Source organism: Protomyctophum bolini (assembly GCF_963924005.1).
Source record: "Protomyctophum bolini genome assembly, chromosome: 17".
In the NCBI taxonomy this organism is placed as follows: Eukaryota; Metazoa; Chordata; class Actinopteri; order Myctophiformes; family Myctophidae; genus Protomyctophum; species Protomyctophum bolini.
In genome coordinates this window covers 30,693,030-30,710,888 of record NC_137878.1, presented here as the reverse complement: position 1 = coordinate 30,710,888, position 17,859 = coordinate 30,693,030, and the positions used below count along the sequence as shown (strand labels likewise).

At 44.4% G+C, this 17,859-nt stretch overlaps 1 protein-coding gene across 1 annotated transcript in view; it reads right to left on the bottom strand.

Moving 5' to 3' along the window:
- Window positions 1-6,837: 6,837 nt before the first annotated feature.
- The window catches only part of samd12 (sterile alpha motif domain containing 12), a 122,444-nt gene continuing 111,422 nt past the window's right edge, over window positions 6,838-17,859 (bottom strand). The window contains exon 5 of the mRNA XM_080788169.1: window positions 6,838-7,655. Within this exon, the coding sequence (XP_080644295.1) occupies window positions 7,624-7,655 (32 nt within the window). The 3' untranslated portion in view covers window positions 6,838-7,623. The remainder of the gene's footprint in view (window positions 7,656-17,859) is intronic.

Here is a 17,859-nt window from a genome sequence, read left to right as displayed (position 1 = left end):
ATCAACACCGGAATGGTTCTTTAATGACTCCACAGTAGCTGATTGCAGCTACTGTGTTTGATGAATCAATGTAATTACTAGAGTTACGACATTGAGGGGGCAGAAAACTGAGCGCTCGAGCACTGTTCATGCAGGTTGGCGAACATGCGTTAAGGTTGGCGAACAATAAACATGCGCTGCTCCGTGCTTGCGGTTATGGTTAGGGTTTGAGCTAGGTTGTCGTTGTCGGACCAATGACTCATGGTCGGAACTTAGTACTGCATCCGCCACTCTTCAAAATACTCTTCGCCAATAGAAGTTAAGTAAGATCAACAATTGGACTGGCCCCATGAAGTGAACGGAGTATTCTATGGCTCTGACGCAGTCCAAGCTTATGGGAGGAACACAAACATTAAACATTATACCATACAATATACATATACAACACATTATATTTATTTATTCATTTATTTCACACACACACACACACACACACACACACACACACACACACACACACACACACACACACACACACACACACACACACACACACACCTCTCATCATAATATCAATATTACCATTAAGATCCATCGTTAGGCACCTTATATGTAGATAGAAGGGGGTAGACTCGGTAGAGCATTGGTCTGCATGCCTGTGTTGTGAAATACCCAGAACATGGAACATGCTGTCGTCACCCTGGCAGAAACAGACATGCATTTAACATACGTAGTTTGGATGACGGTGTCGTTGTGTTGATTAACACATGGATGTCACTTGCTTGCAGGTTATTAGTTTATGCATAGTGTCACAGCCAATGGGTGAACTGCTGTGATTTTGTCTGCTGCTTATTTGTTCAGCATTGTGTGCGCTGGCTGAGTGTGCAGTGTGTGTGTTGGGAATCCACTATGTGTATACACCAAGGTTATAATAGTTTAGTTTTTTTCATTATAGCTTAGTTTCAGTTAGTTTTGACATATTCTTTTCAAATTCAGTTAGTTTTAGTTAGTTTTTAGAGCGGGTTTGCTAGTTTTTATTTAGTTTTTATTTTGGTGAAAATGCTTAGTTTTAGTGTAGTTTTAGTTTTTTTCGTACTTTGGTTTAGGGTTAGCGTGGCTACATTCTAGTTTTAGTTTTTGAGTGGTGCAACCACTCCTACAACCGGCAATGTCTGTGTACCTGTGTACCCGTTTACCTGTGGGAGCACGAGTATGTGACTTATTTATACCAGTAGGGGGCGCCAGAAACAGAGAGAGGGTTAGTGCTGTGTCTCTAATGAGAGAGAGAGAGAGAGAGAGAGAGAGGGGGGGGGGGGGATTGCACCACTCAGTTCACACGTGTGTGATTTTTTAGTTAGTTTTAGTTAACTATTATAACCTTGGTATACACATGCGTTGATTGCTTGCACGCACGCATGCACGCACGCACGCGCGCACATATGCACACACACAACAATCTACTTGAGTACTGTACCTAAGTACAGTACATTCTGTACTTTACTTGAGTACTTGTATTTTAGGATACTTATGAGCTATCCACTATATTTCAAAGACAAATGATGTACTTTTGACTCGGCTATAAACCAGAAGTGGAAAAAGTAGGCTACATTATGAATTGACCACTAGATTTCAACTATAGTGAAAAGAGCTGATATTTGTTGTGCATGCATTGGTATTAAAAAGAGCATATGCTTTTGTATACTGTTTATTTTGTTTTTTAAAGAAAGTACTTGAAGTACAATCTACTTTGATTGAGCTTGGGTGCGTGCTACGTGTGAGAATGCAGCCTCACGTGTGGCAGGTCTTGTGCAACAACGTTGTGTGAGGTTTCGCCTGGCATTTGTCTTGTCTTAACAGTGCACTGGTGTGGGTGAGCGAATCCCACGCCCCTTACGGCTGTTTGGGAGATGGCGTGGTGGCTGAGCCAGTTCGGGCAAGCATGCCAAATAAGCATGAGCTGGCAGTGCCAGGCTAGCAGCGCCAGGAACACTCAATGGGTGGACAGTTTTTCCTCAAGCCTTTGCAGCAAGAAATCTACCCGTTAAAATCCTCAGTTTTAAATGTAACCATTTGCAACATTGGGAGTGTGTACAAAATGTAACCAGACAGACCCATACAATAGCTTAAATTAAATGAACACTGAGGTTTTTACAGTGTACATTTCTGGTTTGCCAATGAAACTATTGAATACAGATGTAGAGGAATTACACAGAATCAATATTGTACCGCCTGCAACGATGGTGCTGGTGTTTTAGTTTTTACTCAGACCAGATGAAAACCAGGAACGCAGTCTCCCAGGGACGGTGGATAACAGCAACATGTTGCTGCATTTGTCATGTGGGAACCCAACAGTCCCGTTTTGTGTTTTAGAGGCTAACCTGAGGTTTAAATGGAACCTCAATAGAGCGTCGCAGTCGCTAAATACTTTTTGAAATGTCTGTGGGAAAAATGCATGGGGACTAATTTCCTGGGCCTGTCGTCATCATGAAAGGGGCAGAACTGTGACGCTCTAAAACAGTCCTGTTGTGTGTGTGATTTAGATACTAACCCGAGGTTTAAAGAGAGCCTCATAGTCTAAAAACCATGAGCAGAGTTCATGAGAGGACACATGTTTAAGAAGGGAATAGTTTCTGTAAAGCCTGATTTGTACAGTGCTATAGTTGCGTGCCGGTGTCGCACACCGAAACTAGCAGAGCTACAAGCTCACAGCGCGTAACGGCGCAGCGTGTTGTGAGCTTGCAGCTCTGCTAAAAGCTCACGGTGCATGACATGGCAGTATAAATCCTACATTACACAGGCTTGTGGTGATCCACCCTTTGGGAGCCACATAGAACTGAAGCTTTAGAAGAGTTATAACAACTGAAAAGCTAAGGCTGTACCTAGATCAGTGCGGGCATTTCTAGGAACTGGAGTCAATGGACATCCTTTCTATAAAGAAATCATCATTTCTATAAATATTTTGAAAAATAAAGGTAGGTGCAATATGGCAATATGTATGACTCGGCGTCATGTGGATGGTGCATGTGGATGTGGTAGTTAGTGTCTTCTCATGTTTCTTAATGAAGCAAATGTTAAATAAAGCATGACTTGACATGGCAATACATCAACATGATGTTCTCCAAAGAACAAAACCTAGTTATTTATTTATGAGTAATATTCCTTTCTTTCTTATCCTTCTTTTTTGTTGTTTGTTTGTTGCATCTATGAGGCCCGGCATCATATTCATGCAACTCTCAACAGAACCATGAGAACCATTAAAGACAATTTCTTCCAGTTCACATATTGACAGTTTCCAATCTGAAATCAAGGAGCGGAGCGTTCCAAAGCAGACGGAGCCGGGCCCCTATGGCCCTGACACGGCATCTCCATCCAACCGTGAAATAGCCACTTGTGTTTTACTCTGAACATCTCCATTGCTATGTGACTATCAATGTGACAACGAAACCCTATATATCTGCACACGCACACGCACACACACACACACACACACACACACACACACACACACACACACACACACACACACACACACACACACACACACACACACACACACACACACACACACACCTCCAGAGCAAAGAGTATTGTAATCCTGATGGGAATTTGATCAATACTATTCAATCTGCTAGCAGCAGGATCATTCCAAATTAGGCAACCGTTACTTACTTACAACCCAAACAATAAATGGATGGTTACTTTGTAACCCAATGGCTCTCAGGGGCTACACACAGTGAAATCCCCTAAGGGTCCGATTTTACACTCTGTGTTAAATAACACAGTGGATTTAACTGTTTAGAACCTGCACCAATAAATTATTTAACAACATTAACATCATCTTAAAAGTCCCACTCCAGACACCTTCTTAAAGTATGCAAAAAATACTGTCTTTACTGATATGATTAATATGCTGTTTAACATATTAACCCATTTTAGAAAAATCTTAAAAATGCGGCACAAATCTTTGAATATAATATTCTTTCAGAGCGAACGTTTTTTTACCCAAAACAATAAAAGAAAAAGACTGAGAAATCCTGGCTGGATCTATGAATACCGTATTAAAATATGCCAATATCAGAGACCTTACATCCCTCCCACCACCACTACTACTCAAAGCCAAGTGGTTTCAGGTTTCAGCCAATGAAGTGCTAGTGACTATGACAGACTGGTGACATCACAAGGTTTCAGCCAATGAAGTGCTAGTGACTATGATAGACTGGTGACATCACACAGGGTTCAGCCAATGAAGTGCTAGTGACTATGACAGACTGGTGACATCACACAGACTTTGAGAAAGTACAGAGATGAAGAGCTTCCAGTGGTGGGAACTTTGGGAAGTACATTTACTTAAGTGCTGTATATTTCCAATATTTAGTTAGTTACTAGTTACTTTGTAGATTGTGATTCTTAACATGTATACACTAACAACTTTAGCCCTATATACATTTCGGCCATTCGAAAATAGCCCAATCTACAAGCGATGCGACGCATTGTGATCTTGTAGATCTGCTATTTTGAAAAGATTTTGATACATTTAAAAACTTGTGAAATGGGCCATACTGCATAATGGGCACCTTTGTACTTCTACTTAAGTACACTTTGAAATCCGTATTTTTACTTTTAACACAGTATTTCTACATTGCAGTATTGATACTTTTACTTAAGTAAAACATACGAGTACTTCTTCCACCATTGCATATACCCATACTACCCTATAAGCTACAGCTGCCCCTAAAAAGGGTGCTCGGCCGGCCGGTAAGTTTAGCTAACATAACAATTTGTACAAAAATATATATTTGTAAGTAAAGTGAGACTTTAAAGCAAGCTGAAAAAATATCATTTGGGAGAGATATTTCAAAGAGTCCTTACATGTGAAATTCAATCCGTCAGGCAATTTCCTGAGCTTAAAAAAAGGAGAAAGAAAAAGAAAGCAGATACACCAAACAACTTGCTTAAATTGGTTTTTCTTCAATGAACTTTTCATACTATGACAGTGACTCCGCTGACAGACGTTTTTGTCCCGACTGCTACGGTATATGCAACATTTGGGAATAGAAGCCGTTGTTGCTGTCACAATGGACAATATCAGCATGGACTTTAGGTGGACAAATGTCATGCTGAAGCATACCGGCTTACGTCATCTTTAATTAGAGGTCAAAGCTATATACAGTTTTTAAACATATACATGCTACGTCACGCAATGAGGAAATGTTACTGTTCCGTTTTGTTTTTGTGTATCTCGGCGTCACTGCAAATGAGGATGACCTCAATGTCTTTCGAGAATAAACAAAGGTTTGAATGAAATTGGACTTGACTGGCCCAGGGCTTTTTTTTCTCCAGTGTGCTTTAAAGTAAAGTTACAATACCTAGTACATCAACAGGGAATGGCCATTATATTCACCTTAACAGAAGAGATTTCGTGCCTCCCCCTGTCCAGCCGGGGCGCCTGATGGAGGGGAAAGGAACTGGTTGGAATAACGTGTTCCTTCCACGCGCTACGTCCAACCAGGGAAACTCCCCCCTGTCAGGTGTAAAGGTGCAACTTGGACACTCAAGCATGAAGGAAGCATGAGTTAAGTCCGTTGCTCTCCCCAGGTTGGCGGAGGGTGTGTAGAGCCCAGGATCACATTAGATGATTGACACAGGGGTGAAAAATGGGTTACAAAATCGTGGGATAAAAAATATATTAAAAAACAGAAGAGATTTCGTTGTCAGAGATAAATAACATGTACAGACAACAATTTCATGATGAGCTTTTGCACACGGCACATCTCCCTTCTACTATTTTGTCATATCTAAAAATAGAGCCGCTAGATCAGAACAGAAAGAAGAGACAAAGAAAAAGAAGGAGGAGGAGAGAGAGAGAGGGATGCTATAGGGGCAAGAGACAAAGAGGATTTAGGTGTTGTCTGTAATCTCACTTTTTTTCCTGCAGAGCAAAATGAATTGGCACGTCCCTTGGTTCACAAGCCCTTATGGGTTGCCAGTTCCTTTCTCTTCAACAGCTATTCCTCACACTCTGTTCAGCAAATCATTTCACTCACAAACCTTGAGTCCTTTTAAGGTCACCAAGGGAATTTCATTCTCCCACCTCAAACCCATTTCAGGTCTCTGCTTCATTTCCCCCGCTTTGTGTTTCACAATACATACAGTTTGTTTTGAGGAGTCAACTCATCTTTTAACCATACAGTACCTTAGTGTGTTGCCAGTTTCTTTTCTTTTAAACTGTTGCCTTTTTCGGTGAAGTTTTGTCACGGTGGAGTTCTTTCACAGTGCATTTCTCCCAAACGGACAGGTTTTCGGTTTACTCTATAGGAGAGTGATCCACAATGTCCAGACACAGAAGTAGGAGAAAAGAGTGAATTCGAGCAAGATGGGGAGAAACTTCAGAGACACTTCAACAGTCAAGCTCAATCACTGTTTACTGAATTGGTACACAGCACACACACACAGATGGAAAGAGAGAAGAGAGAGAGACAGAAAGAGAGAGCAGACAACAACACACACATTGATGTGAAAAATGTGTCACTCTCCTACCGTTGTTGCAGTATCGTTATCGAAAGACATGCAGACAAAGAAGGAGCAAGAGAGTGGCCCACAAAACCAGCCCAAAGTCTTTCTATAGCCCCTACTTAACGTCCATGGAAGGGTATAGTGACCCTGTCTCAGTAGTGATTAACACCACCATGCACTAACTGGAGAGAGTAAGTGTCAAAGTGTCCTTGAGCAAGATGCTGAACCCCTAATTGCTCCCAAAGTGCAGGTTGGTGCCTTGCATGGTTTTCTCCACCATCGGTGTGTGAATGGGTGAATGTACAATCCATGTAAAGCGCTTTGGATAAAAGCGCTATATAAATGCACCATTTACCATTTATTTTACCATTTAGAACACACAATAAGTGCTACATACGTACATCAGGGTGCTACATATAGAGGAACATACAGGGAGGGAATAAGGCCAGGAAACTATGTTTATTATGCTCATGATGGATGGTGACGTGTCTCAACATTAACAGACACAGTGTGGGAGTGGTTTCTTCCTAAAAGCAATTCAGCACACAGACATTATACGATTTGTCCAATTGTGAGACAATGGTCTAAAGTGCTTTTAGAAACTCCAGCCAAGCTTTTTGATGCCGGTTGCCAATGCAGAATCCATGTGGATGGGGTGTTGGCCTGGTTGCTGGCCTGGCCTGCTTCTTTAAAGGTGGGGGTGTTGGAAAGGTGTAGAAGGAATAGGAGAAGAATTCCAGTTGGAAGGTTTACTGGAAATGTCATAGCGTGGGGACAAATATAATGGAAACTACTGGTCGGGTTCCAGGAAAGGGTTCCATGAAAGTCGTTTGGACTCTTGAGGAAATACTCGAGCCAAAACATGAGAACAGTGTGGGGACTTGTTTGTGGGCTTGTAACCGAGTGTCACTTATCTTCTAGATAAGAGCTGTGTGAGGAGTCGAGGTCAGGGGGGGCCAGTGGTCACAGAAAGAGGAGCGCTGATTGCACATCCAGGGTAAGGACAGAGGGCAGGGAGGAGGCGGATCCACGGTCCGGCTGGAGCACATACGTGACCTGAAGGTGTAAAGGTCGACGGCCATCTGGGTACTTGTTGTGGTGGCTGGCTGGTTTGTTCTGGTCCATCTCACTCTACGGTGAACCTGGAGAGCACTCCAGAGAAGCTGTGGCACAGACAGAGAGAGAGGGGGGGGGGACAGAAAGAGGGGGGGGGGGGCAGAGAGAGGGGGGGGGACAGAAAGAGGGGGGGGGGGGCAGAGAGAGAGGGGTGGGGGGGGAGACAGAGGACAAGGGAGGACAAGAAGAGTTAGGAGGAAACAGAGAAATGGAGGGAGGGAGCGGATGGAGGATGGAATGAAATGTAGGGTGTTTGAAGTGGGAGAGCGAAGCCGATGTACGATGAAAGACAGATGCATTGAGAACATGAGAGAATAATTTAATTGAAGAATGAGTAAGTAAAGGAATTAAATAACAACAAAAAAACAAAAAAAATAGAAAGAAAGCAGCGTGAAGAGAGGGATGAACGGGGACAGGGGTGAACAGAGCAAGTTGACGTAGATGAGAGAGGGAATTAAGGAGTGGAGATCAAACGAAAGGGGGCCGAGATAACAACCATGGTCACAGTGAGGCAGGAAAAATGGATCCGGGGTGGTGGAGGGGCATTTAGGGGGAAAGAAAGAATAAGGAGGAGAGGGAGAGATAAGAGACAGAGAGGATAAAAGACAGACAGGGATAGAATAAAAAAGGAGAGGAGACATAATTATAAAATGGCAGGAGAGAAATCGATAACGGCGGGCATCATTGTGCTCGCGGGCAGCGCAAACAGAGGGGGCGGACAGCAATAGCTTGTCTATCAAGTGCATAGTGCATACGGAACCATTTACGCACGCACGCACGCACGCACGCACACACGCACAGCATTTCAAGTTTAGAATGAGTCAGAGTATGTGATGTCTGCGACTGCGTAGATAAAGAGAGACAGACAGACGGCATCACAAAGAGAGCACAATACTCTGGATGAAGCAGATTTGATATTCCACGTATAAATGAATTTAAGCAAGGCAAAAATAAAAAGGGAATCACAGAACACTGGAGAGTCATGTCAACAGAAACGGTGCTACAAATGGATGCGGAAGCCTTCCTACACAGTTCATTCAACTCGGAGAGAATTGAACCTGTAACGGTTAAATTACAGTAACAGAATTTAACCTGTAACGGTTAATTTACAGTAACAGAATTTAACCTGTAACGGTTAAATTACAGAAACACTCAGAATTTAGCTGTGGGATTTGTGTCACACACACACACAATGACTCACACATGCGCGCGCACACACACACACACACACACACACACACACACACACACACACAGTGTTTGCTCCACATCAAATTCATCATCATTATCGACAAACCACAATGCACCGAATAAAGCCCACATTTCTGCATGTATGTAAACACTGTCTGCACGTGCACACGCCGCCCCACCCCACACACACACACACACAATCTGAGTGTCTGGACCACACACACAATGGGCTGAAAGTCCGTAGGAGGGTCTTGACAAGCCGTCAGTGAGTTGGTGAGATTCTTCAAATCCAGCCTCCCTCCCTCCCGCCCCGAAGGAGAATAGTCCCAGAGAGAGAATAGTCAAGGCTCTCTGGCTTCCACTACCACATGCAAACTAAAGGCTCAAAGAGCCACTGACAAAGACATACAGGCACACAGGGAATGCATACTGTAGTCTAGTCACTCAGTATCGACATTTTAAGGATAGGTTGAGCTGTTAACTCTGGACACGCACGCACGCACGGCAGTGAGATTATCCTGTCCGGGGGGGCGCTTGGGTGGTGCAAGCGTAAAGTCCTTGCCCACCACTGTGGGGTTTCAATGCTTATACCGGTGCATCCGAATACATTTGGCCAGTCTTTGGCAGGCGGGGAGGGCAATCTCTGTCGCTGACTAACAGACTCCTGCTGAGTTGTCAGAGCGCCCGTTCAGTGGGGTCTGGGACTAGGAATAATAGCGAGTACCTACACATGTGTTACATAGTCACTGTACAGAGCGTGGCAGTCCCGCCCCCTGTCATGACGATGCCAGGCCCAGGAAATGATTCCCAATGCATTCTTCCCATAGACATTTCAAAAAGTATTTATTTAAAGACGGTTACGCCGCGGACAAAGCCATGATTTGTCACGACAAGAGTTGGCTTTTTACGAGGCTTAAAAGGTCTTTAAATAAATACTTTTTGAAAAGTCTATGAGGAAAATGAACCTGAATCATTTCCTGGGCCCTGGTAGGGTGCGGGACTGCCACGCTCTATAGTGGGGCTTTCTGTGGTCGCGTTTTCAGTCTCTAGTCATGGTGTGGTGGGGGAGAGGAGGGCAGGCTTAGTGTCCCATTGGCCGTATAGGGCTAGTCTCCCATTGGCTTAGAGGCTAGCCAATCATGAAAATCCTGCCACTACACCACTTTATGACTCTGATGTCTGTGAAAGCTGCTCTATAAATGAAATGCACTTATTTACTTCTAAATTAGTTATTATTATTAGTTATCTGCTTACTTTAAGTAGACATAAAAATACAACCAGTGTTTACTGATTAGAACAATGTACCCATGTTGGAAGTGCGTTCTCTTTCAGCCTCTGCAGCAGTTGGTGAGTCGTTCATTATCTCATGCAGGCTTATTATAGCAGTGCTCAGAACATTACGTTAACACAATATATTACATTTTCAGACATGGAAATAAGCTGTCTGCTGTCATATAGTATAGAAAAAGCATATTCATACACGCTGATGTAAATCAGCACTGAAACACTTAGTCTACCATTTTGTCATAACAACATACCAGTAAGACGCCCTAAAGGGCAAGGTCGCGTGCACACATCCGCCTGGGTGACGGCAGATTGCTGGGTGAGTGCTGGCGCTTTGGAATGGGGGGTCAAATCAACATATGGAATGAATTATGTACTGGCCATATGGAGCGTGTCTTGGAGTGTAGAGGGTTTGATTAGGTCAGATCAACATATGGAATGTCAGAACAGGAAGGAAGGACAGGCTTTTTTGGGGGTTCCAGTTCCAAACCAACTTTCAGGGTTCGAAACCAATTAATTTTCAGTGGAAACACTCTCAACTGGTTCAATAAACTCTCAACTGGTTCAATAAACTCTCAACTGGTTCAATAAACTCTCAACTGGTTCAATACGAACCGAATCGGTTCAACCCTATGGTTCACAAATCTCCACATATTATAGTAACTTACTATCAAAAACGATTGGACAGGAAGGCCTTTCCATCATTAAACTCTCTATGTTTTCTTATGTTATAAATTAATTTACTATTTTACATTTGACCCTACTTTGTTTTGTTCTTCTTATATCGTTTACTAATGCTGTGCAATATGACTGCTTACAGATATACAGTAGAAACACACAAACATACCGTACTGTTTTCCCTCTGTCTACACATGTATAGACACATTATCCTGAGGTACAGTAGTGGTGAATGGAGAGCAGCAAACGTTCAGTGACACAAACTGTATTTACAATTTATGTCAATGTAGGTAAATCTCTCTCTCTCTGTGTCTCTCTGTCTCTCTCTCTCATGCATAGAAATTGTGCAGGAACACAAACAACCACAAACACACACACACACACACACACACACACACACACACACACACACACACACACACACACACACACACACACTTTAAATCTCAAGGATACTTATTAGGATGTTATTATAATTCATGAAAAACATGCAGCTGCTGTTGTGATACTATGCTATGGGGCCATTTCATTTATAAGACTAATCTTCTAAACCATCTCTCATGAACTAGATTTTAATTATAAAAGAACCTGGGAAAAGCCTATACTAAAAGGTGGTGATTATTGCCACAGTGCACAGTAAAAACGATAATTTAAGTCTGGACTCAAATGGACCCTTACGGTCCATTTCCACTCTCTCAGGAGTTCAATTAACATAGAGGATTTTAACGTGTGCTGCCTGTCTCAATGTTCAAGGACAAAACAGAGGAAATTAGTCTGGAAATGAATTCCAGCTCCATTCTTTACAAAGATTTGTATAATCTGCAAAACCCACATGAAAAAGGTCAGTCTGTGACTGAGGATTTGACTGTGTGCGTGTGTGTGTGTGTGTGTGTGTGTGTGTGTGTGTGTGTGTGTGTGTGCGCGCGCGAGTAACTACTAAATTCACTTATCACATTCACCTCTCAAAGCAGTGGACCTAGCATTGGATCCTGCGGTGTGTGCCTGGGTCCATGACTTCTTGTCTGCCAGACCCCAGGAGCACAGGACCCCACCGGCACCTTCGCCCTCAATATAGGAGTTCCCCAGCAGGGTTGCGTACAGCCCACTGCTGTAGTCCTCCCCATCACTCACGACTGGAGAGAGAGAGAGTGCATTTTCCGGCAGCGGCCAACTGCCAATAACAGCAGTGTTTCCTCATTAGTCCGACCCCATACCCCCAAACGCTAACCTGCACACATTTTTTTTTAAAGGGGACAATCCCTGCATTGACAATGACACGATGCTGACGGACGCTCGATGGCTGCAGTGGAGCCCCGCCGTGACTGTGGACAGTTTTGGATTAATACCATAATCACGATTCACCCCCCGTGGTGTTTTGCGAGTGTTTTCTCTTGATACGGCTCTGCACAAGTTCATTGTTTGAAATTCTGTGATCTGTGTTTGCGTTTCTATTTAGTTGATGTTTCTATATACGTGATTTTAAAAGCATAATACAAAGCTGAGCAGAACAAAGGACATTCGTGACCCGAGAAAATGACGGATAAATAAGAAGATAATTGTATAAACTCGATTCCCCATGCACCGACTAGAACTGTATACCCCCTGAAATCAGACACTTCAAAGCCACACATTAGCAGCAGTGTGACACACGCAGCCCTCAACAACACACCCCACCACGACCTCTGTGATGATCTCACCTCACGACGCCACAGAGCAGAAAGCAGAGAGAGAACGAGGAGCACAGAGAGGAGGCTTGTGAGATTAGGGAGTTAGGGAAGAGAACGACTTCCAGTGGTTTGTTGGCTGGTTCTCAACGTGACCGTGATGGGGTCCATTTGGTTCCACTTGTAACTGGATTTCACAGTGTAATTTGGAGTTCCTGAGATGAACATCGTCTACGTAAAGCGTATGGAACTGGGGGTCCAAGGGTTGAGAATCAGTGTCTTAATACCATCATATTAGATTCTACTGGTGGTCGCTATGGTCGCATATGGGATCATGTGACTTAGGAGACAGAATATACTGTAGATCAAAAGGGCTTTATTTGTCACTCACGTATACAAGCAGTGAGATATTTTATAATTAACAGACGGAAAAGCGAGGACGCAAATTGTGATTGGCCGGAATGAGATGATGCATGATCATAAGAGCGCCAACTCACTTCACACGGGTCTGTGATTTTTTACTTGTGATGATGTGACAATAAAGATGATTCTGAACCACTGCCGACGGTTGCGTTTGGACAGTGTCTGGACAGCGTCACCCATTCCACCATTCGGTTCATTTTTTGACGCCATCCAAACGCAACGCAACGCACTCAGTGGAGCACCCGGTGTTACATGTTAGGTATGATGCTGTAGGTATGGCTAGCTCGTCGGTCCTTCCCAACAAAGCCTTCTCAGGTGTGGCCGAGGATTAAGCGTCTGACCTCAGAGGGACACGACGGCTGTAACTGATATATGCACCATTATGCTAAGCCGCAGTGGTTCCCAAACCTGTTATAGTCTGTGACCCAAAAGAGAAAGAATTATACATTCCCCCTTAGAGAAGATTTGTGCCACATTGTGAGCTTGTAGATCGGTTATTTTGAATTCCTAAAACTGCATGAAACACAGTAATCTAAAAAGAACACAAAATCCATTGCCTTTCCTCATGACTATAAATGAACAACAACGGGAGCGGGATGGGGAGTGGGAGTCATTTTGAGTGGGAGCGGGATGAGATCTGGAGTCATTCTACAAAGAGTGGGACAGGGTGGGAGTCATTCTACCAGGAGTGGGATGGGATCTGGAGTCATTCTACCAGGAGTGGGACAGGGTGGGAGTCATTCTACCAGGAGTGGGACAGGGTGGGAGTCATTCTACCAGGAGTGGGATGGGATCTGGAGTTATTCTACCAGGAGTGGGATGGGATCTGGAGTCATTCTACCAGGAGTGTGACGGGGTGGGAGTCATTCTACCAGGAGTGGGACAGGGTGGGAGTCATTCTACCAGGAGTGGGACAGGGTGGGAGTCATTCTACCAGGAGTGGGACAGGGTGGGAGTCATTCTACCAGGAGTGGGACAGGGTGGGAGTCATTCTATCAGGAGTGGGACAGCGTGGGAGTCATTCTACCAGGAGTGGGACAGGGTGGGAGTCATTCTACCAGGAGTGGGACAGGGTGGGAGTCACAGCTCCAGTTGACCTACAGGCTGACAGCAGTAGATGTCGCAGCCAAGGCGTGCTGCAGTTCATCTGCATCACATTCTGTACTGTATGCTCTCAGGCTCTGAGAGAATATGTTTAGGAAGGAACTCTAATATGACAAAGAGTTGCACACATCACTCGTACACAAACGCCTTCACACTTGCCCACATATCACATCACAGAGACGCCTTCACACATGTAACACGTCGCGTCACATACATGCGCACGCAGAGGGAGGCATTAAGAGGTGGGATATTGTTTCGAGCCTCATGCAGTGCCCCTCACATAGGGTTTTAGGGAGCCTCGTCTTTCAGACTGCATTCAAAATAGGTCATCGTGATCTCTCTCTGCGGTTGCTTTGCTTGCTAGCACGCTTCCTTCTTTTCCTGCCCTGATTTCACAAACATAAACAACTGACAGGAAGTTTTCCTCCACCCCCCCCCCCCGCCCCCATCTCTCTCTCTCTCCCCTCTCTCAAACAAAACTTCACATCAGCATAACCCAACCAACCAAGTAAATCAGTCTATTTTATGCATGCATGTACTGCATCTCTCTCTCTCTCTCTCTCTCTCTCTCTCTTGCATGTACTCCGTCTCTCTCTCTGTGTGTGTGTGTGTGTGTGTGTGTGTGTGTGTGTGTGTGTGTGTGTGTGTGCGTGCGTGTTTTGTTTGTTGTCAATGTTGGTCTTTTGTTATTCCATCTACTCAGTCACATGCACCATAGCAGTTTGTTGGAGCTCATTTTTGACAACTCACCAACTATACACCGCCATAAACACTCGCAGCAAAGTCAAGGCGCACGCGGCCGCGCGCACACTTTCCTTTTCGGAACCAGGTGACCCGTGAAGAGCTCTACTCCTGGGAAGCTAAACGATTCTAGACCCACTCAAGCAAAAGTTCAGTTAAAACCCTAAGTTAAAAATATGGAAGATATTGATTGAATTAATGACTTGGCAATGTCCTACAACCAAGTCTCAGACCCACAAACTAAATAGCCTATGTCTCAGAAGCTCTGAGGAAGGTCTACAGCTTTAAATACGTCTGTTTGCTTATGCTGTGCTGCATGCTCATATTTGCGAGCTCTGACAACTTCAGTTGCTATTTTTGTGCCTTTTTAGGTCGGCATCCGTCATACTCTTTGAGTTGATGTCACACTTTGCCTAGCGTGGGTAGTACGTTAGGCTGATTGAAAATAGTGAAAACACTGGAAAATCACTGAAAAAGATGGCCAGAGAGTACCTGGTGCAGAAACGAGGTGGGTTGTTTTATTCACCTTTTACACACATAAATCCAAGGATCAAAATGAAACAAAAGTATTTACAACATGGAACAGGAAAGTTTGGCCTGGGTCTCACACCTCCACAGTCATACCTTGACTGATCTATCTGGCAGTGGCAGGTCTCCCTACTTATAGGCTAAGCCCCTCCCACTGGACCATACCAAATCCTAACTGAATCCACAATTGTGTATTTTTACTATGATCTGGCTGCAAACCAATTTCCCGCAAGGGACAATAAAGCTAACCTTGAACCTTGAACCTTGAATTACACCAGTTAATTTCACTATGTCCAGAGACATTACACTATGTCCAGAGACATTACATTTGTCAATACACATTTTAGAGTGTCACACATTACTCAAAATATCCACTCAATATAAACACAATTAGAGTACTCAATTTCCCACTATACACAAAACCAATGTTGGCATGTTCCAAACACAAACCCACAGTTTGTATGCTCCCTACACTGGAGCCAACATCAAACAAATGGAAACAATAAACATAACGTCAAACAAAGCTCATTCTCTGCAACATAAACCATAAAGAATAATTCAGAGTTCAACCCTGTTTGTTAAGTTCTGTGTTGGTGGCAGGCTGAACTGCCACAGTTGAGCACGCCAGGCCTTGTTCCCCACTAAAGAACAAAACAGACTTTATTAGGAGGGGAAAACAAAACAACCTCGAGCCTAGTCGTTGTATTGAATGAGAGTAGGGTGGAAAGCAACTGTGGTTTGGCAGGAGAAATATTATAAATGGGAGGAATTATGCAGACATAAAAAGGGCACTTTCTTCTATGAAGCCTAGGTGACTCCTATACGGTATGCACCTGCTTGGTTCTGACTGTTTGAGGGATGTGAGAAGACGGGGTGGTTAGTAGAAAAAGACTGGATAGAAAATGGAAACGTATAAGTTATTGTAGAACTCGGCACATGTACACAAACATGCACACAGAGCATGGCTCAATGCTGCAGATTCCTTTTCCTTTTTTAAGAGGGAGCAGGGCCCCTCTTACTTTGCTCACTACAGTTACTTCATTTTACCGCTTTTAGCGAGAGGAAATCATCCTCACTGTGGCCTCCAGGACTTAAACATGGCAATGGAAAAAAAGAGACAACAGCGTAACGATATAAAGAAATTCATCACAGATATAGCACAGATGTACGCATAAATGCGTTGTGTGCGTGCGTGTGTGTGTGTGCCTCCAGTGCTGGTCGTTAGACGTTTGATGGTGTTGCATAGAATCCACCGATTTAACCATGATTACCACATTGACGCAATTCACCCGAGTGCTGTCATCACAATGAGCCGTATGTGTGCAGAATATCACTACTGCATGTTGCTCACGGAGAATGGCTCCTGTAGGGTAGAGGAGCCACCCAAGTGTTTGTGTGTGCGTGTGTGTGTGCAAATATTATGACTTGTGGTTGTATGACTAAAGCTGGGATTAATTGTTAATATATTGAATTGCAAAGCTCATTTTAGCTCTCGTGTTACGGTTTCAGCCCAGCGCTCAAAGAAGAATGTGCACTATGGATGGATGCCTCTACGCATCGGCCCGCTGATGCCAAGTTAGAAAATGTTAATTTGTTGATTGCGAGACTGGAGCTGTAGCTCACGTCGTCACAGAGTGCTCCATCATCGTCACAGGAATCCGTTCAAGCTCCAGTTCATTTTCTCGCTCTTTTATATGCTAGTTAGAGAGGCAGGAACAAGGGCTGGGGTAGGGGGGGGGGGGGGGGGTGGGGGGAGTCATCGAGAGGAGAGAGAGAGGCAGGAACAAGGGCTGGGGTAGGGGGGGCAGAGTCATCGAGAGGAGAGAGAGAGAGCGACACAGCGTGTGAGAGCTATGAACCACGCCAAGCTCACAGGTTTATCCTGACACTGATAAATACCTGAGGAATGGGAGGCCGTGGAGAGCTCGGCTACGCCATCATTAACCTTGTAAAACCTCAGCCCGCGCCTGGTGATTAACGACACCCCATTATGTGCTATTAAAACAGCCGCGCAGGAGGGTCCCCTCGCCCATACCAAAACAGCACAATGCTGCAAAAGAAAACGACAGCGTCTTGGGGAGAGAGAACTTTCCAGTGAGCATTGATCCCATATAGGTGTAGGCCAGGGGACCCGGGCTGAAAAAAAAACATCAGGCCCTTACATTATACATAGGGCTGCAAAACAATTGGCTTTGGAGATCCGGAAACAGCCTGGCACGGCCCAACCCCCTCCGCAGCGCTCCGGCTGCTCTTTCTGCGTGCCACTTGCATGTTTCCCCTCCCTGTGTTGTTCAAAAGGCCCCTCATTGTTTATCACAATGGAAGTCTGTGGAGTCCCCAAAGAGGACTCCGCGATAAGCTAAATACTCTGACACAGAAAGGAGGGCTTTACCATATGAAAGGCAGCGTAGCGCAGAAAAGGAGAGAGGAAGAGTCACGGACAAAAAAAATGAAGAGGGGAATAGCAGAACGGATAAAGAAGGGAAAAGATAGGAGGTGCCAATACAGGGTGGAGACGCGGAAAAAAAGACGGTGAGAGTGGAGAAGAGATGGGGGAGGGAGGGGGGAGGAGAAAGAGAGTGCTGTATTCCCTCATGTGGGTTCTCTCTGTTCGCTGTTCACAGCTCCTGCACCGAGG